Source organism: Sinocyclocheilus anshuiensis, unplaced genomic scaffold (assembly GCF_001515605.1).
Source record: "Sinocyclocheilus anshuiensis isolate Anshui unplaced genomic scaffold, SAMN03320099.WGS_v1.1 scaffold1635, whole genome shotgun sequence".
Taxonomy (NCBI): domain Eukaryota; kingdom Metazoa; phylum Chordata; class Actinopteri; order Cypriniformes; family Cyprinidae; genus Sinocyclocheilus; species Sinocyclocheilus anshuiensis.
The window spans coordinates 256,242-275,872 of NW_015549682.1; the positions used below are offsets into that span (position 1 = coordinate 256,242).

The 19,631-nt window shown below is 35.9% G+C and overlaps 1 protein-coding gene across 1 annotated transcript in view; it reads left to right on the forward strand.

The window, feature by feature from the left end:
- Positions 1 to 19,631, forward strand: part of LOC107660401 (corticotropin-releasing factor receptor 2-like) — a 71,163-nt gene that overhangs the window by 23,756 nt on the left and 27,776 nt on the right. The window contains exons 3-10 of the mRNA XM_016449689.1: positions 4,155 to 4,240; positions 5,235 to 5,341; positions 6,098 to 6,215; positions 6,986 to 7,139; positions 12,896 to 12,956; positions 13,816 to 13,888; positions 14,410 to 14,495; positions 18,078 to 18,213. Of these exons, the coding sequence (XP_016305175.1) occupies positions 4,155 to 4,240; positions 5,235 to 5,341; positions 6,098 to 6,215; positions 6,986 to 7,139; positions 12,896 to 12,956; positions 13,816 to 13,888; positions 14,410 to 14,495; positions 18,078 to 18,213 (821 nt within the window). The remainder of the gene's footprint in view (positions 1 to 4,154; positions 4,241 to 5,234; positions 5,342 to 6,097; positions 6,216 to 6,985; positions 7,140 to 12,895; positions 12,957 to 13,815; positions 13,889 to 14,409; positions 14,496 to 18,077; positions 18,214 to 19,631) is intronic.

Sequence of the window (19,631 nt, forward strand, 5' to 3'; positions counted from 1 at the left end):
ACGTACTGTTCAAGTGACCAGTGTGGGGTATTGCGTGGCATTAATTGTGAAATGCTATTGTCCAAACCAAAACGGAAAGTGTCCTTGAGAGCAACATCGTTAAAGTTCACCTGATAACAAAGTTCACTAAAATCAATCACGTAATCCTCTATAGGCCTGTCACCTTGACGAAGGCAGAGGAGGCGTGAAACTGCTGGGTTCATTTTAATGGGTTGTGTATTCTATAACGAATTAGTCCACTGAAGGCGAGCGTAGTGAGAACCCATGTGCAGTTTTATTTAGTTACACCCATAATAATAATAAGTTGATCCAGAGACTTGAGCCATAAATGCCACTCAGAGACTAAATAAGAGAGCTGCAAAAAACAGTATCTGATTGGCTGATGGCAACAAGAACTAGAGCCAGCCCGTCCTATAGATGATATACAGTATGTGGTTGCAGCCTGCAGACCTCATCATAAAGTAGTTGTAATATGAAGTTGAAGTTGTAATATACATTTATTTACCTTTAAATATGAAAGTACATTTATAGCTCTGACTGGTTTTAAATTGTAATTTTGGTCATCCCTGAAATGGGTCATACCATGACCTGAGCAGTTGAATTACATACGCGATAAAGCCATGCTTATTCAGGGACCTGCATGCATTGTATGGGTGAAGAAAGAACATAATGTAAGTGTTTAAAATGCATATACACAGTTGATACACTCTAATATACACATCAGAGAGTCCTTTGTACCAGACAGGCTCAGATATACTGAAACATAGCTCATTATGTTTCCAGTTTCAGCTCTGGACATGTCTACTTCTCTTATTAGGCTTGAATCAGATATCATTGATGGAAGCCACCAGCTCAGTTTCATTTTTTTTCTGTAACGGTCAAAAAAATCCTTATTATTGATTTTTCTGCAGCTTAACCATCCAGCTGCACAGACAGTCAACACACTCTTAACAGGTACTTAATTTCCTTAATTAAAATCTCTGTAAATTTTAACTTTCAAATTGTAACCGGTCTTATTTTTTTTTCTTCTTTTTATCAGTTTTGTAACAGAACATGTAAGTGTAATCAGCCAGAACATGTTCAAATGAGGATACTTCTCACCTCATCTCCACTAAGTATGCAAATAAGTGACAGAAATACTGAATTTATGATCTGTATCGTTAGAGTTTTCAATAATTACTTGGGTTTATGCCGAGTCACAAAATCACTTTTATCACTTTTACCTTTAAACACTTGAAGGGCTCACATATTGCCCATTTTGGCCTTCATAACCTTAATAGGGCATGACTTAATTTTATTCATTATTTTAATTAAATTCTTTGAGGTTCACTTATAGTGATAATAAAGTTATCAGTGCCTGCTTGTTTCTGATTGTTTTTTATCTATATAAATCCGTAATTCACAGTGGCATGCACAGACCTCTGCTGGGGTGGGGGTGAAATATACCGCATACTGGCGTGGGATCCCCTCGACCCAAACTGTGTCTCTGCTGAACTTCAATACTTCAATAGGACACATCTGAAAGGAATTTTAATATTAGCAATGTAAATAAAGGAGTGACAACCAATACGAGTGAAGACGTGTCAGTGGCGCTCACATGTTGCCCATCTCGAGTGCAAGCAAGTAAGGACAGAGAATTTAGGGTGCGATTTCACTCTTCTATATGATTTGTCAGCCCGGTCTCATGAAAATGCGTATAAATAGTACGCCAAATAAAAACGAAAACTTGTGGTATTGATACGCAAAAATGGACTTTGGCGTGCATATGATACGCATGTGTTTGGCGTGCATATAATACGCAGTTTTCGCGTGCATATGATACGAAATTTGTTGGCGTGCATATGATACGCAGTTTTCGCGTACATATGATACGCATCTACCCCACAACCCTAAACCTACCCATCGCGTAGCATATACACGCCAAAGTGCATTTTTGCGTATCAATACACGAGTTTTGGTTTTTATTTGGCGTACTATTTCTACGCATTTTCATGAGATCGGGTTGGATTTGTCTGTAAACAAAGACATGAATATATGGATGTATGAATGAGTCATCTGAAACTGTATATTGATATATACTGTATGTGTGTATATTTATACATACATAATAAATATACAAAGTACACACACATATATTATGTAAACAAAAACGTTTATTTTGGATGCGATTAATCGCGATTAATCGTTTGACAGCACTAGTATTTTCACATAGACAGTTGCTGTCATATCCCATAACCTCATAATCCACAGAGAGAAACCAAAATACACATAGAATGATGGATGTAAAGATGTCGTGGAGGATTGTAAAGATATTTCACTGAAACCTGGCCTTCATTACATTTATTTTGTTTTATTAATTTTTGCATTTATTTATGGTCAATGTCAGTTAACATTTATTAATGTATTCAGCTAATAGTTTTAGAGGACTGTCATTTTTGCTAGTTCCCTATGTCAATAAAAAATAAATGTACCAAACTGACAACTTGCTGTATTTTTTTTTGTTTATTAGATTGTGTGGCAATAGTATATTTGAATATGCCTGATGAAGGTCATGGGACCGAAACGTGAATAAATCAATTTTTTTGGATATGTTCGCCAGTATACTGACTGTGTGCAGGATTTATTTATTTATTTTTATGTAAAATGAATGTTCTCTTTCAGTTTTTATTTATTTATTTGTTTATTTTTAATGAGAGAGAACCCCGTTTGTTGCAGACCCTATTGGGGGGAATTGGAAAGATGAATTGGGGGTCCTTCAGAGACTTTAGCTCAGCATCATCTTCACAAACTTTTAATTCTTCCAGAAGCATCTTGTGATCTTTTTAGGTGTGAAGATGTCACACCCGCAGGAGGTGAGCGAGGCAATAAGGAATTGCACTTTTGGAGGGAAAGTTTATGATACTTTGTCTTCTGTTTGCATATGAAATTTAATTGGGTGATAGGGGAAAAACGTTCAAGATTCTTATAATACTAAGATGTAAAGGTGTTTGCCGAGAGTTAATACAAATGACAAATTACATTAATACAAAATTAACAGGAAAATCATGAGATGGGAAGATCTGATGTTTGCTTGGATTGCTTTGTGCTTATATATTTCTCAAATGGTTATATATAATGTATAGGATTAAAATGATTTAATTGTTTGTTTCAAAGTGATAGTGAAACTCACTCTAAATTCCTTTGGGTTGTAAAACAGTCTTATCTCGCTGGTGTGCCTTTGCTGCTCTGGTAAGCAGAGGACTGGTTCTGGATCTGGGTGTTAGTTGCAGGTTGCAGTTCCTCTGACAGCTAGTTTGGTTGATGGGTGATGGGTCTTATGGATTTTTTATTAAATATAACAAATAATTTAGTCTCTTATCTTTCTTAGACACTACATCACCCAGTGCTTTTGCCATAAATGTATTGCCTTGCCATGATGAAATCAATCGAGATATCAAACATATGATTGTAAATGAATAGGCCGAAACTAAAATCAATCAAATCAATCAATGATAATAATAATCCTTGGCAAAACAAGCTGAAAAAGAAGTGACTTCGTCATTCAGTATGGATAAAAACAGCTGACTGTTTGTGAATTCTGAAGTCTCTATTAAAATTGCCATAATAATGAGATGCAGCATATTAACAGGATTTTGAAAAATCTAATTTATTAAGTTCACAAGTGCAGCTTGGAAAAGAGATAAGAATTTTCCATGAAGTTGGAAAAAATGGTAGTGCAAAGCAAGACAATTAAAGCATGCTGGATTTTCTGAGATATTCAAATTAACACCTAGGAATAAGAAAGTAAATCCTTCTGTGCATTTGCATATTACATGTTCAAATAGCCAAATGGAAAGCAACATATCAAATAGGTGAACTCTTAACTGGAAGGTTTACTCTAGACCGAGCCAACAGCCCTTGAAATAGGGTAAAACTTTAAATGAGTCAGTTCCATCAAGCTGTTTTATATTATACTGTACATGTGCATTCAGCAAGTTCTTGAGTTAGGACATTTTCTTCAAAGAAGTTTTTGACTACCCATTTATTTTAACTTGTGAATTTGCACTTATTATGAGCACTGAACAATTAAATATTTCAGGAGATACACAGAAACTAAAATACACCTTTTGGGCTTTAAGAACTATGAACTTCTGCTTTCATTCTCCTCTCCACAGGAATTGCGTACAGAGAGTGTCTGGACAATGGCACGTGGGCACTGAAAAGTAACTACTCCAACTGTGAGCCCATTTTAGAGGAAAAGGTGGGTAAATGTGCAATAAAACCTGAACTGGACATTAATTTTATTTATTATTAACTTTTTTTCTTTCTTTTTTTCTTTCTTTTCTTATGCCTTTACATGAAGTTTTAAATACAGCTGTCAAGTGAGTTACAGTAAATTTGACACCCTTCGTTTGATCTGTTTTCCAACAGGGAATGCTGTTATAACATTTCTCCCATCGTCCTCTGCACCAGCTGCAGTGTTTACTCTACTGTTGTTTCATGTTTGAATATGTTCTTGAATGTGAATATATGAAACTTGAATATGGTCTTTTATAAGTCAATAAGATTTAAAAAAATAAAATGAAATAAAATACAATACAATAAAATTAAAATATAAAAATATATATAAAATAATAAATAAATATATAAACTAAAAAAATAAAATAAATTAAAATAAAAAAATTATTCTCTTTGCCAGATTTGTGCAATGTATATATTATTTACTTACTGAAAGCAACTGCAAATGTTTGATCAGATATTGCTATGTCAATGCGTTTACTTTATGTTGTTTACAGAATCCACAATGCCTCTGGCCTAACATTCTGAATGACATGCGTAGCATGTAATCCATTTGGCTCAATTATTTTTCTATCATCGCATGTTATGGAGTAGCCTATATTTGACATAAAAAATAGTAAGCATATACATAGTATTGGATGCTGTGTAACTGATATATAGTCTTCATCTTACTTCTCACTTCACATGACTTCTGCGTGCAAGCATTATGCAAAAGCACAACTGGATGGCTTTAGTGCTGTGTTACGAGTTTTGTGACCCCATTCAAGGACTCATGAGAAATATAGAAATTAATCTGTTTCTAGTCTTTTGGAAGCTTCCATAAAATATTGGTCACTGAGTAACAACTATTGATTTGTGCCATAATTACAATCATTTATTATCATTTCATATGTTAGGACACTGAGTTCCTTCTTTATTCTTTTTATTTCTTTATTTCTTTCTTTTTTTTTTTACAGAGGAAGTACCCCATGCACTACAAGATAGCCCTCATCATCAACTACTTTGGGCACTGTATATCTGTTGGAGCTCTCGTTATCGCCTTCATTCTCTTTCTGTGCTTGAGGTAAGTGTGTTGGCGTATTTTCAGCACCATACATTCTCAGAAATAAAGCTGCAAAAGCTGTCACTGGGGCGTTGCCTTTTCAAAAGGTACATTTTGTACCTAAAGGGTCCATTTTGGTACCTCAAAGGTATATATTAGTACTTAAAGTGTACATATTTGAACCTAATAGGTACAAAAGTGTACCTTTTAAAAAGGTACCGGCCCAGTGACAGCTTTTGTACCTTTATTTCTGAGAGTGTAGTGTGAGAGTAATACCTTGTGCTGAGGCTGTGCTTAAAGTTAAGAAATGCTAATTCAATGAAGGTAAAATTGATATATTATGAAAATGAAGGAAACTTAGATTCTAATGAGGATCATATATACACAGTTTCTGTCAATATTTACTCTAATTGGATGAGCTAAGGTTGCTGATGTGATGCCCAAACAAACTGCAATATTTTGATAGCACCACAGTCACAGTGTTTCCACTCCTCAGGTGAAATTGACGCATGAATCACTTGAAAAATAAATTAAACACATCATCTTTAAATATGCAGGCTTCATAGAAAGTGTTACTGAACATTTCCTTAAATACATGTTCAGAATTCTTAATCTTTTAGAAACGACTGTTGTTGCTAACTCTGTCTCTGGCTCCTCTTTGCACAGTTTCATATTCATGCATATGTAAGTCCTTAATCAGCTCATGTAATGCTAAAACTGTGTCACAGTGTAATTTCTGAAATGATTGTTTCATTGATTTATCTGTTTAAATTCAAGGAGCATCCGATGCCTTCGCAACATAATCCACTGGAACTTAATTACGACTTTCATTCTGAGGAATGTAATGTGGTTTTTGCTTCAACTGATTGACGAAAACATTTATGAGACGAATGAGGTATGAAACACTTCTAAACTTACTTTTCAGCCTAATAGTAGGTTTCTAACATTTACATTTATAATGTTGCCAGTCGATTCCTCACCAATATTGTATTACTGTATTACTGAAGGTATTGCATGGGGTATTTTTTCTCTGTAAAACACTTTAGTGTTATTTTAGTCTGCTGGTATCTAGTGCCTCATTAGAGTCTTCCAGCATTTTTATTTCAAACTTGACAAAGTAATTGACAGTGAAGAGAAGAGATCAAAAGTCAAACGTACTTCATTTTGCAGTGTTTCTAACATACAATGCTAATATAGACTCTGTAAAAATGACTGTTGTCGAAAGCTTCACTGAAGAACAAAGGAACAACGTGTTCATTGAGAGTGACATGAGAGGAGTGCTTTCCAAAGCAAAAGACAGATAAACAGCCTTGACGAATGTCATTTCAAAATATACACTTTAGGTACTAACCGGTACCATTTAGGGGTAAATAAGGTACAAAGATGTACCTCTTAGTTTACAGTACTGCCTCAGTGACAGCTTGTATCTTTTTCTGAGAGTGTAAAAAGTAAAAAAAACACAACTGATAGATGCTGTTTCCATGAGTTCAAGTTATAGCACCTTATAAAACACATTATAAAATGTTTGAAAAACCTGAGACGTGAGGTTGTTTTATGACCTATAAAAGGTTGTATTTTAGCATCAAGTCTGTAAAAGGTTTGCAGTGTTGAAAAACATCCTTATATTCACCTCAATTAACACCCTGTTCCTTTCTCTCTGTATAGCCCTGGTGTCGTCTTATAACAACAATCTATAATTACTTTGTGGTGACCAATTTTTTCTGGATGTTTGTGGAGGGCTGCTATCTTCACACGGCTATTGTGATGACATATTCCACAGACAAGCTTCGGAAATGGGTCTTCCTTTTCATCGGATGGTGTGAGTTGATTTCTCTACACAAGTCTGCTTATTTTGAAAGGCCTAATCATCTGCAATTTGCACTGAATAAGAAAGCTGAAACGTAGTCTACTATTCTTTTTGGTTTATTTGGAACATTTCCGTCTTTCATGTGATTCTTGTGAATATCACAAAGCATTTGGGCATTGCAAAGGTACTTAATATGCCACGTAGAGGAAACACTTTTGGCTTGATGCCACAGAGTGCTTTCAAGGTGAGGATGAGCACACAAAAGCATTAGTTAGCATGCTAAGAGTTTAAGCTAACACTGTTTACTGATAGCCCGTGAAAAGCCCACATTTTTTTATTTCATTGACGTGGGTAACAGGGATGACATAGATTAGGTGTCACCCGGTTTTTAAAGATTGTGTAAAGTGCAAACATGTTTAAAGGTCACACTGGGTGTAATTTTATCATTCAGTGGCATATGGGCATGAGTTACATTTTAGTTAGTATTATTGGTATTGTTACTATTACTGTTGTTGTTAATGACCTGGATAGGATGGTCAGTCACAATAAAACTCATTTTTTTTCCATAACTCATTGTCAATAATGCATCCATGTAAATTCAGTTACAAACAAGAGCAGCAACGTTCAACAGATCTTGCAATGTTCAAGAAAGCAGTGTTAATTTTGACAGCAAATTTTGATTTAGTTTTAGTCATAGTCTTTTGACTAAAATGCCATTTATTTTTAGTCATATTTTAGTCATCTTAATTGTTTTTAGTTTTAGTCTAGTTTTAGTCGACTAAATATCATAAGATTTTAGTCGACTAAATCTACAGTAAATTTAATCGGCTAAAATCTAATGGGTTTAGTTACAGTGCATTTATTAAGCATTTCTCCAAAATTTCCAAACTCATTATATAGGTTTGATATTAAGGTTTTATCATGATAGACACCGATTTAACTGCGGTGACACACAACATGGCTTTATGTTAAAATTAAATAAAACCACTTCTCATAAAGAACAAGAACATGGTCTTCTTTTTAATGAAATACCAATGTTATATAAGCTAATTATGCATTCTTTATAGCAACTTGTTTACCATATTCTTCATTCTTTCAAGCAGACATATGTATCTCTTACACCCACATATTGACATTTTTTAACGTTTCATGCGACGTGCAGTAAGTGTAGTCCTATGTTAGCTTATGTCCCGCCGGTTCATATGTACGCATCTAACCTCCGAACCACGCAGCAGATTCGTTCTGAATGAATCTCGTCCCAAATCGTCCTTCCCTAACATTTTCGTCTCGTTTTTATTCGTTGACGAAAATGTCAATAGATTTACGTCATAGTTTTTGTCATTCAAAAAAAAATTTAGTTCGTTGTCGTCGGTGAATAACACTGCAAGAAAGTCAAGATCTGATCATCTTCCTTGCCTCATAATTGAACCAGATCAGTATATCTGAAGTTCTTTGAGGGGACACAGACAAACAGAGGGGTGCTTTATCTAATTACAATACCCTTAAAACATTAGATCTCTTAGAAATGGAATGTGCTAAATCAACAATGAACTGACTTTAACTGAAAAAACAAAACAATATAATGCAATTTAAAATGGTAAAACTTTACAGTATTATGTAAACAAATATGTGCAGTGTGCTGAAGAATGTGTGTCCTGTCATCCCTGTTACTCTGCTCTGTTCTGAGGAGTTTTGAAAATGGGAGTTTTGTCTGTTCTGATATAACCTTCAAGGTTTTTCCATTGTAACTTATTTGGACAAAGCCCTTTTTAAATATTTCTCTTGTAAAAATAAATATTTTTTTCTTAATTGACATGTGGTCATCCTACAAAATTAGGATGTTCTTGGTCATCTGAATGACAAATATAAAAATATTTTTAAAAAGATCAAAAGTTGAAACAATCACAATGAAAAGTGGGACTAAAATGCTGCTCTATCACATAGTTCTAATTAAGCTGAGGTTGTCCTGCAAGGCTGCAGTTTCCAAGAAGGAGCTGAATATGGAAAAAGATTTAATTTCAAGTCATTTCAACTGCTCAGTGTCTCATTTCAACTCAATCTCAGTATAACCCTTATTAAAGGGATAGTTCATCCCAAAATAAAAATTCTGTCATAATTTATTCACCCTCATGTTGTTATACACCTCTGTGAGTTTCTTTCTTCTGTTGAACACAAAAGAAAATAATTTAAAGAATGTTTGTAACCAAACGGTTGATGGTAGCCATTAACATCTATAGCATTTTTAACCTATACTATGTAAGTTACTGTTTGGATACCGACATTCTTCAAAATATCAGCTTAATTGCAGACAGTTTAATTGTGATGACATTTGCTGAACTCAGGTATTGATTGCATTGAGCTGAAATGTCAAATTAGTGCTGTCATACAGGTCATGCTAATTATAAAATGCTTCCATTTTTCATTACGCGTTCTATAATTTTATTATATGCAATATGACATTTTAAATATCTGAGCTCTTTATATTTAATAACGCAACACAACCCAACACAACTGGTGTCAACATTCTGAAAATTAGTGAATTTCATTGTCTTAAACAACAGATTGTCACATAATTAAGCACTTGAAAGATTCTGACACTAATGCAATTAAATTTGATAAAGTATTTAAAGTGTAGTACAGATTATTGTGAAGAGCTCCACATAATATTTGGAGGGATGCATTATTGAAAATTCTAAATGCCATTCCAAGGACTTGTGTAAACTGTTTGATATTTGACATTCACAGCGTTCTCTGTCTGTGTAACTAGAGGATTCTGTGAGTTTTCAGAGCTGTCTGTAGGCAGCAGTCCACCAATGCAGTTAAGCACATCCAGACCACGTACAACTGTAAAGTTTCAGGAGTGACAACTATATTTAAATATGGGAATGAATGCCATAAATTACAGTTTTGTGTGTGTATGAAACAGAACTCACTTCTGAAACTGCAATGATTGACACCATTGAAACCATATGTGTTTTGTCATTTGTCATTTGGTTTCCACTATTTTTGACCAAATATTACAGCAGCCAAGATAAATATTAGAAATATCTTGGTTGCGTGTGTAACCCTCGTTCATCTTCTCCGTTTTCTCCGTTCCCTCCTTCAGGGAACGAGGGTTACACACGTAACAGAGACGTTCCCTTTCAGTCGGTCGGGTTTTTGGAAGCACTTACACATATGGACAAACCTTAGGTACATATGGAAGATTTAGAGCCCGAAGGGCAGGACCTTGTACTGATATGCACGTCCTTCGAACGCAAACCGCAGAAATGGTCTGTGGCGTGGAAGGATCGACACATGAAAGTACGCATCCTTCAGGTCGATCGCTGCAAACCAATCTCGGGGACGGAAACACTGGGAAAACGTACCCGTTCCACTTGGAACAGGAATGTTGCAGAAGCCCCATCCTTCCTGAAGGGTTTTTGGAAGCACTTACACATATGGACAAACCTTAGGTACATATGGAAGATTTAGAGCCCGAAGGGCAGGACCTTGTACTGATATGCACGTCCTTCGAACACAAACCGCAGAAATGGTCTGTGGCATGGAAGGATCGACACATGAAAGTACGCCTCCTTCAGGTCGATCGCTGCAAACCGATCTCGGGGACGGGTGCACCTGAAGATGCGTTTCTGTATCTTGAACGGTAATTGGTGAAGGGCCTGGTGCAAGATACGCAGGTCTAAGATCGGTCATAATCCACCGCCTTTCTTGGGTACAATGAAGTAGAGGCTGTAAAACCCCATCTTCATATCGGCTGGAGGGACCGGTTCTATCCCATCCTTCGCTAGTAGGACTGCAATCTCCACATGCAAGACATGAGCATTGGCTGCCTTCACTGATGTGAAGTTGATGCCCCTGAACTTGGGGGGGACGCCGGTCCGCAGGAGCCAGCGAGACAGGCTTGGTAGCACCCAGATACCGTACAAGCGGGACCAGCAGAACCACCGACGTACCCGCGGTGGGGTTTGGTCCGTTCGTGACTCACCGTGCCCTCTTGGGACCCAGAGATAGAGAAAACCACTCTATTGTTGAGATTTTTGGAAACAAAAGATTCTCCACTGGCCCTCCTCCGAGGGAGGGAGAGGTGCGTTCACAATCTTCCGAAGAGCAGTTCCCTCCCTCTCTGGGTTGCCCATCCCGGGGCCTCTTGCTCTTCTGCTTACCACCAGATTTGATAGGGGCCTGGACAGGCGGGGCGGCCTGCCCACGCCCGGCTTCATGGTGCTACTTGACTGGAGGCGGACTCAGGGGGCCGCCCTCAGTGACGAGCTGGTTGGGCTGGGCAGGACGTGTCGGATCACCTCAGTCTGCTCCTGTGCAGCCGAGAACTGCTGGGCAAAGTTCTTGACTGTGTTGCCGAAGAGGCCGGTCTGGGACATGTGGGCCTTGAGGAACCAATCTTTGTTGGCGTCCCTCATGTCGGCCAGACACAGCCAGAGGTGGCACTCCTGGACCACAGGTGTGGACATCGCACGACCCAGAGAACTTGCGGTGACCTTTGTCTCTCGGTGCGTGAGGTCAGTTGTGGTTCAGAGCTCTTTCAGAACTTCCGGATCATGACCACCCTCGTGCAGGTCTTTCAGTGCCTTAGCCTGGGTGTTGTAATAATGTAAAATATGTGAAAAAGAATGTGTTTTTCGAACAACCTAGTATGAGAGCCTGTTCTAGTACACCCCCAAAACAAAATCAAGACTTTGTAAAAGAGCATAATAGGACCCCTTTAAAATGCATAAGTGATACAAGTGAATGCGATTAAAAAGATGCCAGTATGGTGGAGAGCTTACTGGCATCAGCTGCATATTGCAATTATGAATAGGTTTGATGAAGTAGACTCAAGTAATTCATGACAATCTCTCTGGCTCAATATCTGATGTGTCCTGTTAGCAGTCTGCTGGTCATTGTTAAACAAATTTTACACTGTAGGTTGAAAAATCTGCTTTTTCTTGGGGTCTTTCAACAGACTTGTGTTTAATAGCTCCTCCATGCAACTTCCTAATAGATTAATGATTTCTTGCTCCCTGCTCATTTAGGTGAAGAAATCACTGGCATTGAAACACTACACACAATACAACCCTTTGTTTAACGTGGCTTTGTTGAAATAAGACTGACCTACAGTGTGTGTGATCAAACACTTCAGAGAATGGTTTTGTTCAATATGGTTTCATCTTCTTCACAACATTCATTAAAATACAATAGAGAATTGTGCCCTCTGATAGAATTGTTTATTTGCATGTAAGTTTATACTGTATATTGGGTATTGGCCTAAATAAGCTCAAAAATTGTATTACATGTAATCAGCAGGGTGCAATTCCCAGTTTACGAATGTAAAAAGTGGCAGTGTTTAACACTCTTCTTCTGTCATCCTCTTTTGATGAATGCCATGATCAAAAGAAATGCACAAACACAGTTTTCAAATGCATTTCTGTTCATCCATCTTTCTGTGGGCAGTAATAGCTTAGTGTTAATTGTGGCAGGCAAATAGTGCTGACATTTGTGAATGAGGTGCATATTTGAAAAATCACACAAACTTCCCACAGCACAGGTTCAGTGCATTTAGTGCTTGATTAAGTTGTGGGTGGATGGGGTATAAAAAGCTTTTTGCACTGAAATATTGTACTCAAAAATGGCACAGCTGTTTAGTACATTTCAATAGATATTCACCTGTTGGGAAAACAACGTTTCATTTTCAAGTTTTTATTTTTATTTTTATCAGCTGCTGTCTGTAAAGTGTGATTTGCCAATGTACGCAATCTTCTCTCTTTCAGGTATACCGTGTCCGATAATTATAGCGTGGGCCATTGGAAAACTTTACAACGAAAACGAACAGTAAGTTGCTGACTTGTAGAAAGAAATAATTATGATTGGAGTGAAAAAAAAAGAGTATATCTGGCAAGAGATGTCAATTAATTAGCCTGTGATAATACTTGGAAATTAGTGGAATTTCCTCCAGATTAAATGTTTATAAAACTGAAAGAATAGTTAGAATACGAAACAAAAGTGTAAGAAATAAGTGTGGCCTATTTGTTGTATCTAATGTTAAAACAAAAATCGGTAACACTTTATTTTAAGGTGTCCTTGTTACACGTTACATGTACTTACTATTATAATAACAATAAATTATGCATAATTACATGCAAGGAACCCTAAGCCAAACCCTAATCCTAACTCTAACCATATAGTAAGTCCATGTAGTTCATTAATATTACTCAGTACTTAAATGTACTGTATAATTACACTGTAACAAGGACACAAAATAAAGTGTAACTCAAAAATCTGTTCACTGTTCACAGCTCAAAAAATAAAACACTGCCACAACGCTGTGGTGTTTTGAATTGTTTTTAGTGAATTGCTATGCAATTATGAGATGATTCAGATCCCTTCTTCAGTGTAAGTCTATGGGAGTTTTTTCAACTGTTTTATCATCCGCAAAGTGAAAATAAGTCTGATTACGTAGAAGTCATAGGACCCTTACAAAAAAAAAGAAGTACACTTCAAATTAATTTTATTAGGTAAACTTAAGTACAGTTTAAGTATAATTTTTAAATGATCAAAATAACTTTATGTAGTAAGTATAGGAATAGTACTAGAAGTGAATGTGTACTATTTCAGTACTTCTTGAGACTAATTGTCCCACTTTTTAGTACTTTAAATGTACTTTAAGTGTAACTAATATTCTGTTTTTCAGATGCTGGTTTGGGAAGGAACCTGGAAAGTACATAGACTACATTTATCAGGGGCCTGTGATTTTAGTTCTTCTTGTAAGTATTATTGTATTATTGCTTACCTCTGATTTGTCGTTGTTAATTCCTCCAGCAAATAGAGAAACAGTGAGAAGAATTTGAAAGAAAGTGAACACAAATTAACTCTTAAACCATTACAAAGCCTGAGATGGCCAAAATGTAAATGTAATACCCAATGCTATTTTGAACAATTATTAACATCAGCAAATAGTATAAGCCAGTCCTTTCCATGATATCAGCTTTTAATATGATAGCAATGTCTGCTGTTTTCAGATAGAGCTCTTGAGCTTTAAGGTAATTATTGACCTGTTGCTAGCTAAGAAGTTGAATCTGTTCTATTTTTTATATCTTCTTCATGTAAAAGCATTATAATAACAACAGTATTTAATGTAAGCCATTCTGCAGGGGCAAAACCTACTAGTGTCTTTATGAGCTCTCCACAGCTTTAAATGTCTGCATGTTATGTGCAGAAACATCAAACTATTTCGAGAAAATACACAATCACTGATCTACATCTCTTTTCTTTCTCTCCGATATAGATAAATTTTGTGTTCCTTTTCAACATTGTGCGCATTTTAATGACAAAGCTGAGGGCCTCGACCACATCTGAAACAATACAATACAGGTAAAGATCTTTTACTAACTATTGCTCACTTGAACTGTAATGAGCAAGAGCAGTAAGATGTGTTTGCTCAGGCTGAATGAAATCCTGTTTCATGTTCAGTAGAGGAAGAGTTCTCCCAAAAACAAATGCTCTGTCATTATTTATTTATCCTCTTGTAGTTTCAAAACTTGTGGCACTTTCCTGCTTGTGACCATGATGTTATACAATATGAAAGTGAGGAAAAAAAAAATCACTGAATTCAGGTACATTTTACTTGCATCTGTAGAGGCATATACATTTATGATGTTTTCTGGGCATTTAGCATTAGATAGCATTGAGTAAGCAATCAGAGTTTTGTCATTGCAGAAGATAATTTGTACTCTAATTTTAGCATGTATATAAATCCCAGTGTCATCTGCATAAATTTGAATATTTACATCAGGACAAGCTTCTAGAAAATCATTCAGGTACAAACTAAAGAGGCTCAACGATAGATCCTTGAGGAACCCCACTGTTAAGGATGAAAAAGGTTTCAATGCACTATTTCCTCATAATCAGATACAACTCAATCTATTTCATTGCATTAACTGTGAAATTAAGATATGATAATTTAGATAAGCGTTTGTTGTGGTTTAGTGTACCAAATGCCTTGCATAGATCAAGGAAAACATCACCTACCTACCTGCTTAAAAGTCTTTAACCTTGTACTGTTATCTAGATTTCTCTGCATGCCACTATAGACACTAAACCCATTATCCGTTCTAAACCCAATCAAAAAAGCTAATCTTTATCTTTATACAAGTCTGTGTTGTCATGTCACCTGAGGTTACTTGGTTTTGAGGATTGAGGATTTAAAGTTTCAGGGTTTTTAAGTTTTTCCACTATTTAAGTCTACCATTTTAGATTTTTTTGAAACTTTTGACCTGAATGCATGACTTCCTAATGTGTGAATGTATCTCAGGGCAATACTTACTTCAATCAGAGGAGGGAATAAAATGAGACCTTTCATCTGAGTTTGCTGAGAATGCATTTGCAAACTTTGTTGTGGCGTTTCACTTGATTTGCTAAGCAGTAATCTTGAGGAGTCTTGAGGACAAGCTTATGTATAATTAATCCTCTTTTCTCAAAATGGTTAGGATTTCATTGTTGCTTGGATTTCAGAGTTCATCAGAACCCATACTTACTAACTTTAATTATATTTTTCCATTTTCTGAAGAAAACAATGACTTGTGCTTAACCTGTGGCAAACTTGCCATACAATGTTGGCAGAGTGGATGACAGCACATATATATTTTTTTCTTTTTATGTGTGTGGGTTGCTTTTGCTTTTGCTTTCAGAAGAATACTTCATATCATTGAAGTTACTGCTAATATTGTTTGACATTTTCAACCCAGCATACATGGTCCTTCATATACCTTGCACAAACCATAATACATTGACATTAAAGGAAAGATGCACTAGTGGTGTCATTTTAATAAAAATCAAGGTATTGCAAGTTAAGATGATCATTACATTAATTCAAGTTACTTTTTAAGGCTATATCAGTAGACATACTTCAACAAATCTGTTTAAGACACCTTTAATCATACACCATTTTCCATCACACACACTGTATTTCAATTTATTAACTTTACTTGAAAAAAAAACTTGCCAACTTATTGCCTCAGTAAAATCTAGTTGAGGTTACTTAGTATATTCAAGTTTCTTAAATTGGCATACGAGTAAACTTAAATGTATTCAGCAACCGTAAGTAGATTTTTACGAGGCAATAATTTTGCCTGTAAGTGACGCTAACACATTGAAATTTACAGTGAAGGTGTATTTTGTTGTCACCTTTGATAAGAGGCCAAATGATATGTTATTGACTACTGGTAAATTGACTTTTGATGAACTACTGTATTTGAGGTTAACAGGAAATAAATGGTTCGGAATGGAATGGCAAATTATTCAATTTGAAGAGATTAGGATGTCTATGGCACATATTTATTATAGCGAAAATAATCAAAATTTAGATGCTGGTCTGCAGTTCACACCTGATCACAGGGAGAGCAGGAACTCATGATGTACATATACCTAAACATCAAAACTTAAGGCAAGTTTAATTGTTCTATTTAAAATGCAACTCATTCTACAGTAAAATCTTGACCTTAGCCGTTGCTTACCTATGTACAGTACAGGTCAAGTTACAGCCAACACAACTTGTATAATTAGAATTTATTTCATGTATAATCAGGTGTGTAGCAACCATTATAATTTTGAATAGTAAATATTGAATAGTTTGTGAATGACCCAACATTATAAAGTGCATGCAAACAGCAGTTTGCACAGATAATGCAAATAATGTGCAGTATATCTCACATGATTAAAATGGAAAACTTTAAACATACAGATTTAATTTTTGTGTGGTGGGGTTCAGAGGATGCAAGGGAAACATGATATAACCTATCACAAAAAAAAGGTGTTTTCAGTGTACAGAGGTGTCTTGAATGTACTTATGTAAATATGGCAGGGTTTGAAGTAGGCAGCTCTGAAGCAGCACCATGACACAGAAAGAGAAGTGTGAGCAAGAACTGTGGTAGTGCGAGACTGAAGTACAAGTGCAGAAGCAATATTGTAACACAAGCATAGTGATTTATTATACTAATGAAATAGTAGTCTGCTTTTTCCTAACTTTAAATATCTAAGTATATCTACAATATTAGAGCTGCTGCTGAACAATGCACATTTATTTACTTCTTACTGTCACTCTGAAAATCATAGTTTGAGATCTTTTCTCATTTTCTCTTCTGCTGGCTTATTGTCCATTACAGCTGTATTTTGTTGTCACATTTGATAAGAGGCCAAATTATACGTTATAGACAAACTACTGTATTTAAGGGTAACAGGAAATTAATGGTTTGGAATGGAAATGATTCCATTTGAAGAGCTTATTGGAGCATGACGTCTCTGGCACACAGTCATTATAGCGAAAATAATCAGAATACAGCTGCTGGTCTGCAGTTCACACCTGATCACAGGGAGAGCAGGGACTCCATGTTTTTATGTACCTTTGATGTACCTAACCTTCAGATGTTGAAATGTTACATGATACACTCTTAAAAATAAAGGTTCTTTATTGGCATTGATGGTTCTATGAAGAACCTTTAACATCCATGGAATCTTTCCATTGCACAAAAAGTTCCTTGTAGTGGAAGGTTTAGATTATAAAATCGTTCCTTGCACTGAGAAAAAATAATGTTCTTTTAAGAACTGACCACTGAAAGGTTCTTTGGGGAACCAAAAATGGTTCTTCTGTTGCGTCGCTACAAAAACACTTTTTTGGAACCTTTATTTTTATGAGTGTTATATTTTATATGGTCTGCAACCATGTTACATTTGGAACATCTGAATGTGGTTTAAATATAGTAAAGCCCTGATTGGTGTGAATGTGTTATCACTGACATGGCTAATAGTTGTCATACATTTTCTCAATATTTTAAAAAGTAATGAGACTCCAAAGTTGAAGTTAAGGAATGTGTCAAACCAGTTATGTGCCATAAATCTAATTAATTTTTTTTGCTCCTCTCCTTCCCTGTTCCATTTTCTCTCTTTCTGTGACTGCAGGAAAGCGGTGAAGGCCACTCTAGTGCTTCTGCCTTTACTTGGCATCACATACATGCTGTTCTTTGTGAACCCAGGCGAGGATGACATATCTCAAATTGTGTTTATATATTTCAACTCATTTCTACAGTCCTTTCAGGTCAGTGATACATTATGTCTTGTACAGAGGTCTTCATGCCTATGTTGCTGTCTCTATCACATTTCTAGGACTGCAGTTCAGAGAAAATGTTGGTGAAAAAAAGAGTTAATGTGATACTTGCTTTAAATTTAAGTACGTTATAGCTGACCAAAACTAAAGCCATTTTTTCCCCCCAAAACTCTTCATTCAGTCTGTGTTACCAACATTAATCTTGGTCAAACAGTTAATCACATGCCCAAAACTCACTGGAAACTATTATTATTAAGAAAGCATTATAGAATAACAATAACACTAATTTTCACTTTATTGACTGTAGTAAAGCTGTGAAACAGGAATGAATTAAAATGTTGCCAGCATTTTTTCTGTAGTTTTGCTTATAGCATTTGTCTTGAAAAAATCCTGAAATTCAGGGCTGCAGTGACAATAATAATAATAATAATAATATATAGTATAATCAGCAAAAAGTGCGGTACTGTAGGGTTCTTGTCCTCCCTTTTTCTGCCACTCTTATTTCCCAACAATCTTGTCTTCTTTGATCCATTTTTCCAAAGAAAATAATTTATGAGACATCCCTGAAAGAAACTGAAAGTTAGCAAGACTAAAACAGGACATGTGTGTAGGCTTTCAGCTGAATTTGCAGTTAGCTATGTTTGGAATGGTTATTATTTCATATTTAAATGCTCTGCTAAGATATATAGGCTAACATAATTACTGAATGTACATAATTAAAAAAATGTGCAAATATACAATACCATTCCAACGTTTAGGAGAGGTGAAATTTATGTAATGGTTCTTAAAAGTCTTTTAGAAAAGTAATATTGTAAAATATTATTACTGTTTGTATAATAAATTTTTATTTATTTAAAAACATAAAATAAGTAAAAATAAAAATAGATATATTACTGTGATGGAAATGCTAAATTTTTAACATCATTACTAGGGATGCACCGATACTGGTCTCCTGTACTCGTACTCGTTAAAATGCCCCGATACCAAACGCCGATACCACACAGCATGTGATAAGCGCCATATTCAGACAAAGAAACACCGACAACAGAACAACAGACAGCAGAAAGGAGTTAAGGATGTCTACTACGAAGTATATGTATGCAATGAATATAATGTTAAACATTCAGTATTAACGCGTGTATAGCTGATGTGCGCGAGCTGATAAACAAAGCACGCTGAGTGGATTGAGCGTGCGGAGGCGCAGATGCGCGAGCTTGTCGAGTGAATATATCTTTCTCACAGACATCACTGGAAAGTTTGTAGTTCGGTCGGATATGTCAAAAACAAGTAAGTAAAACAATGCACAAGTTACTTAACGGTAGGGAGAGAGAGAGAGAGAGTGCGCGCAATTCTGTTGTGTGATCTTTGATGTTCACTCACTTAGCACACGCATCATTTGGATTAAAACT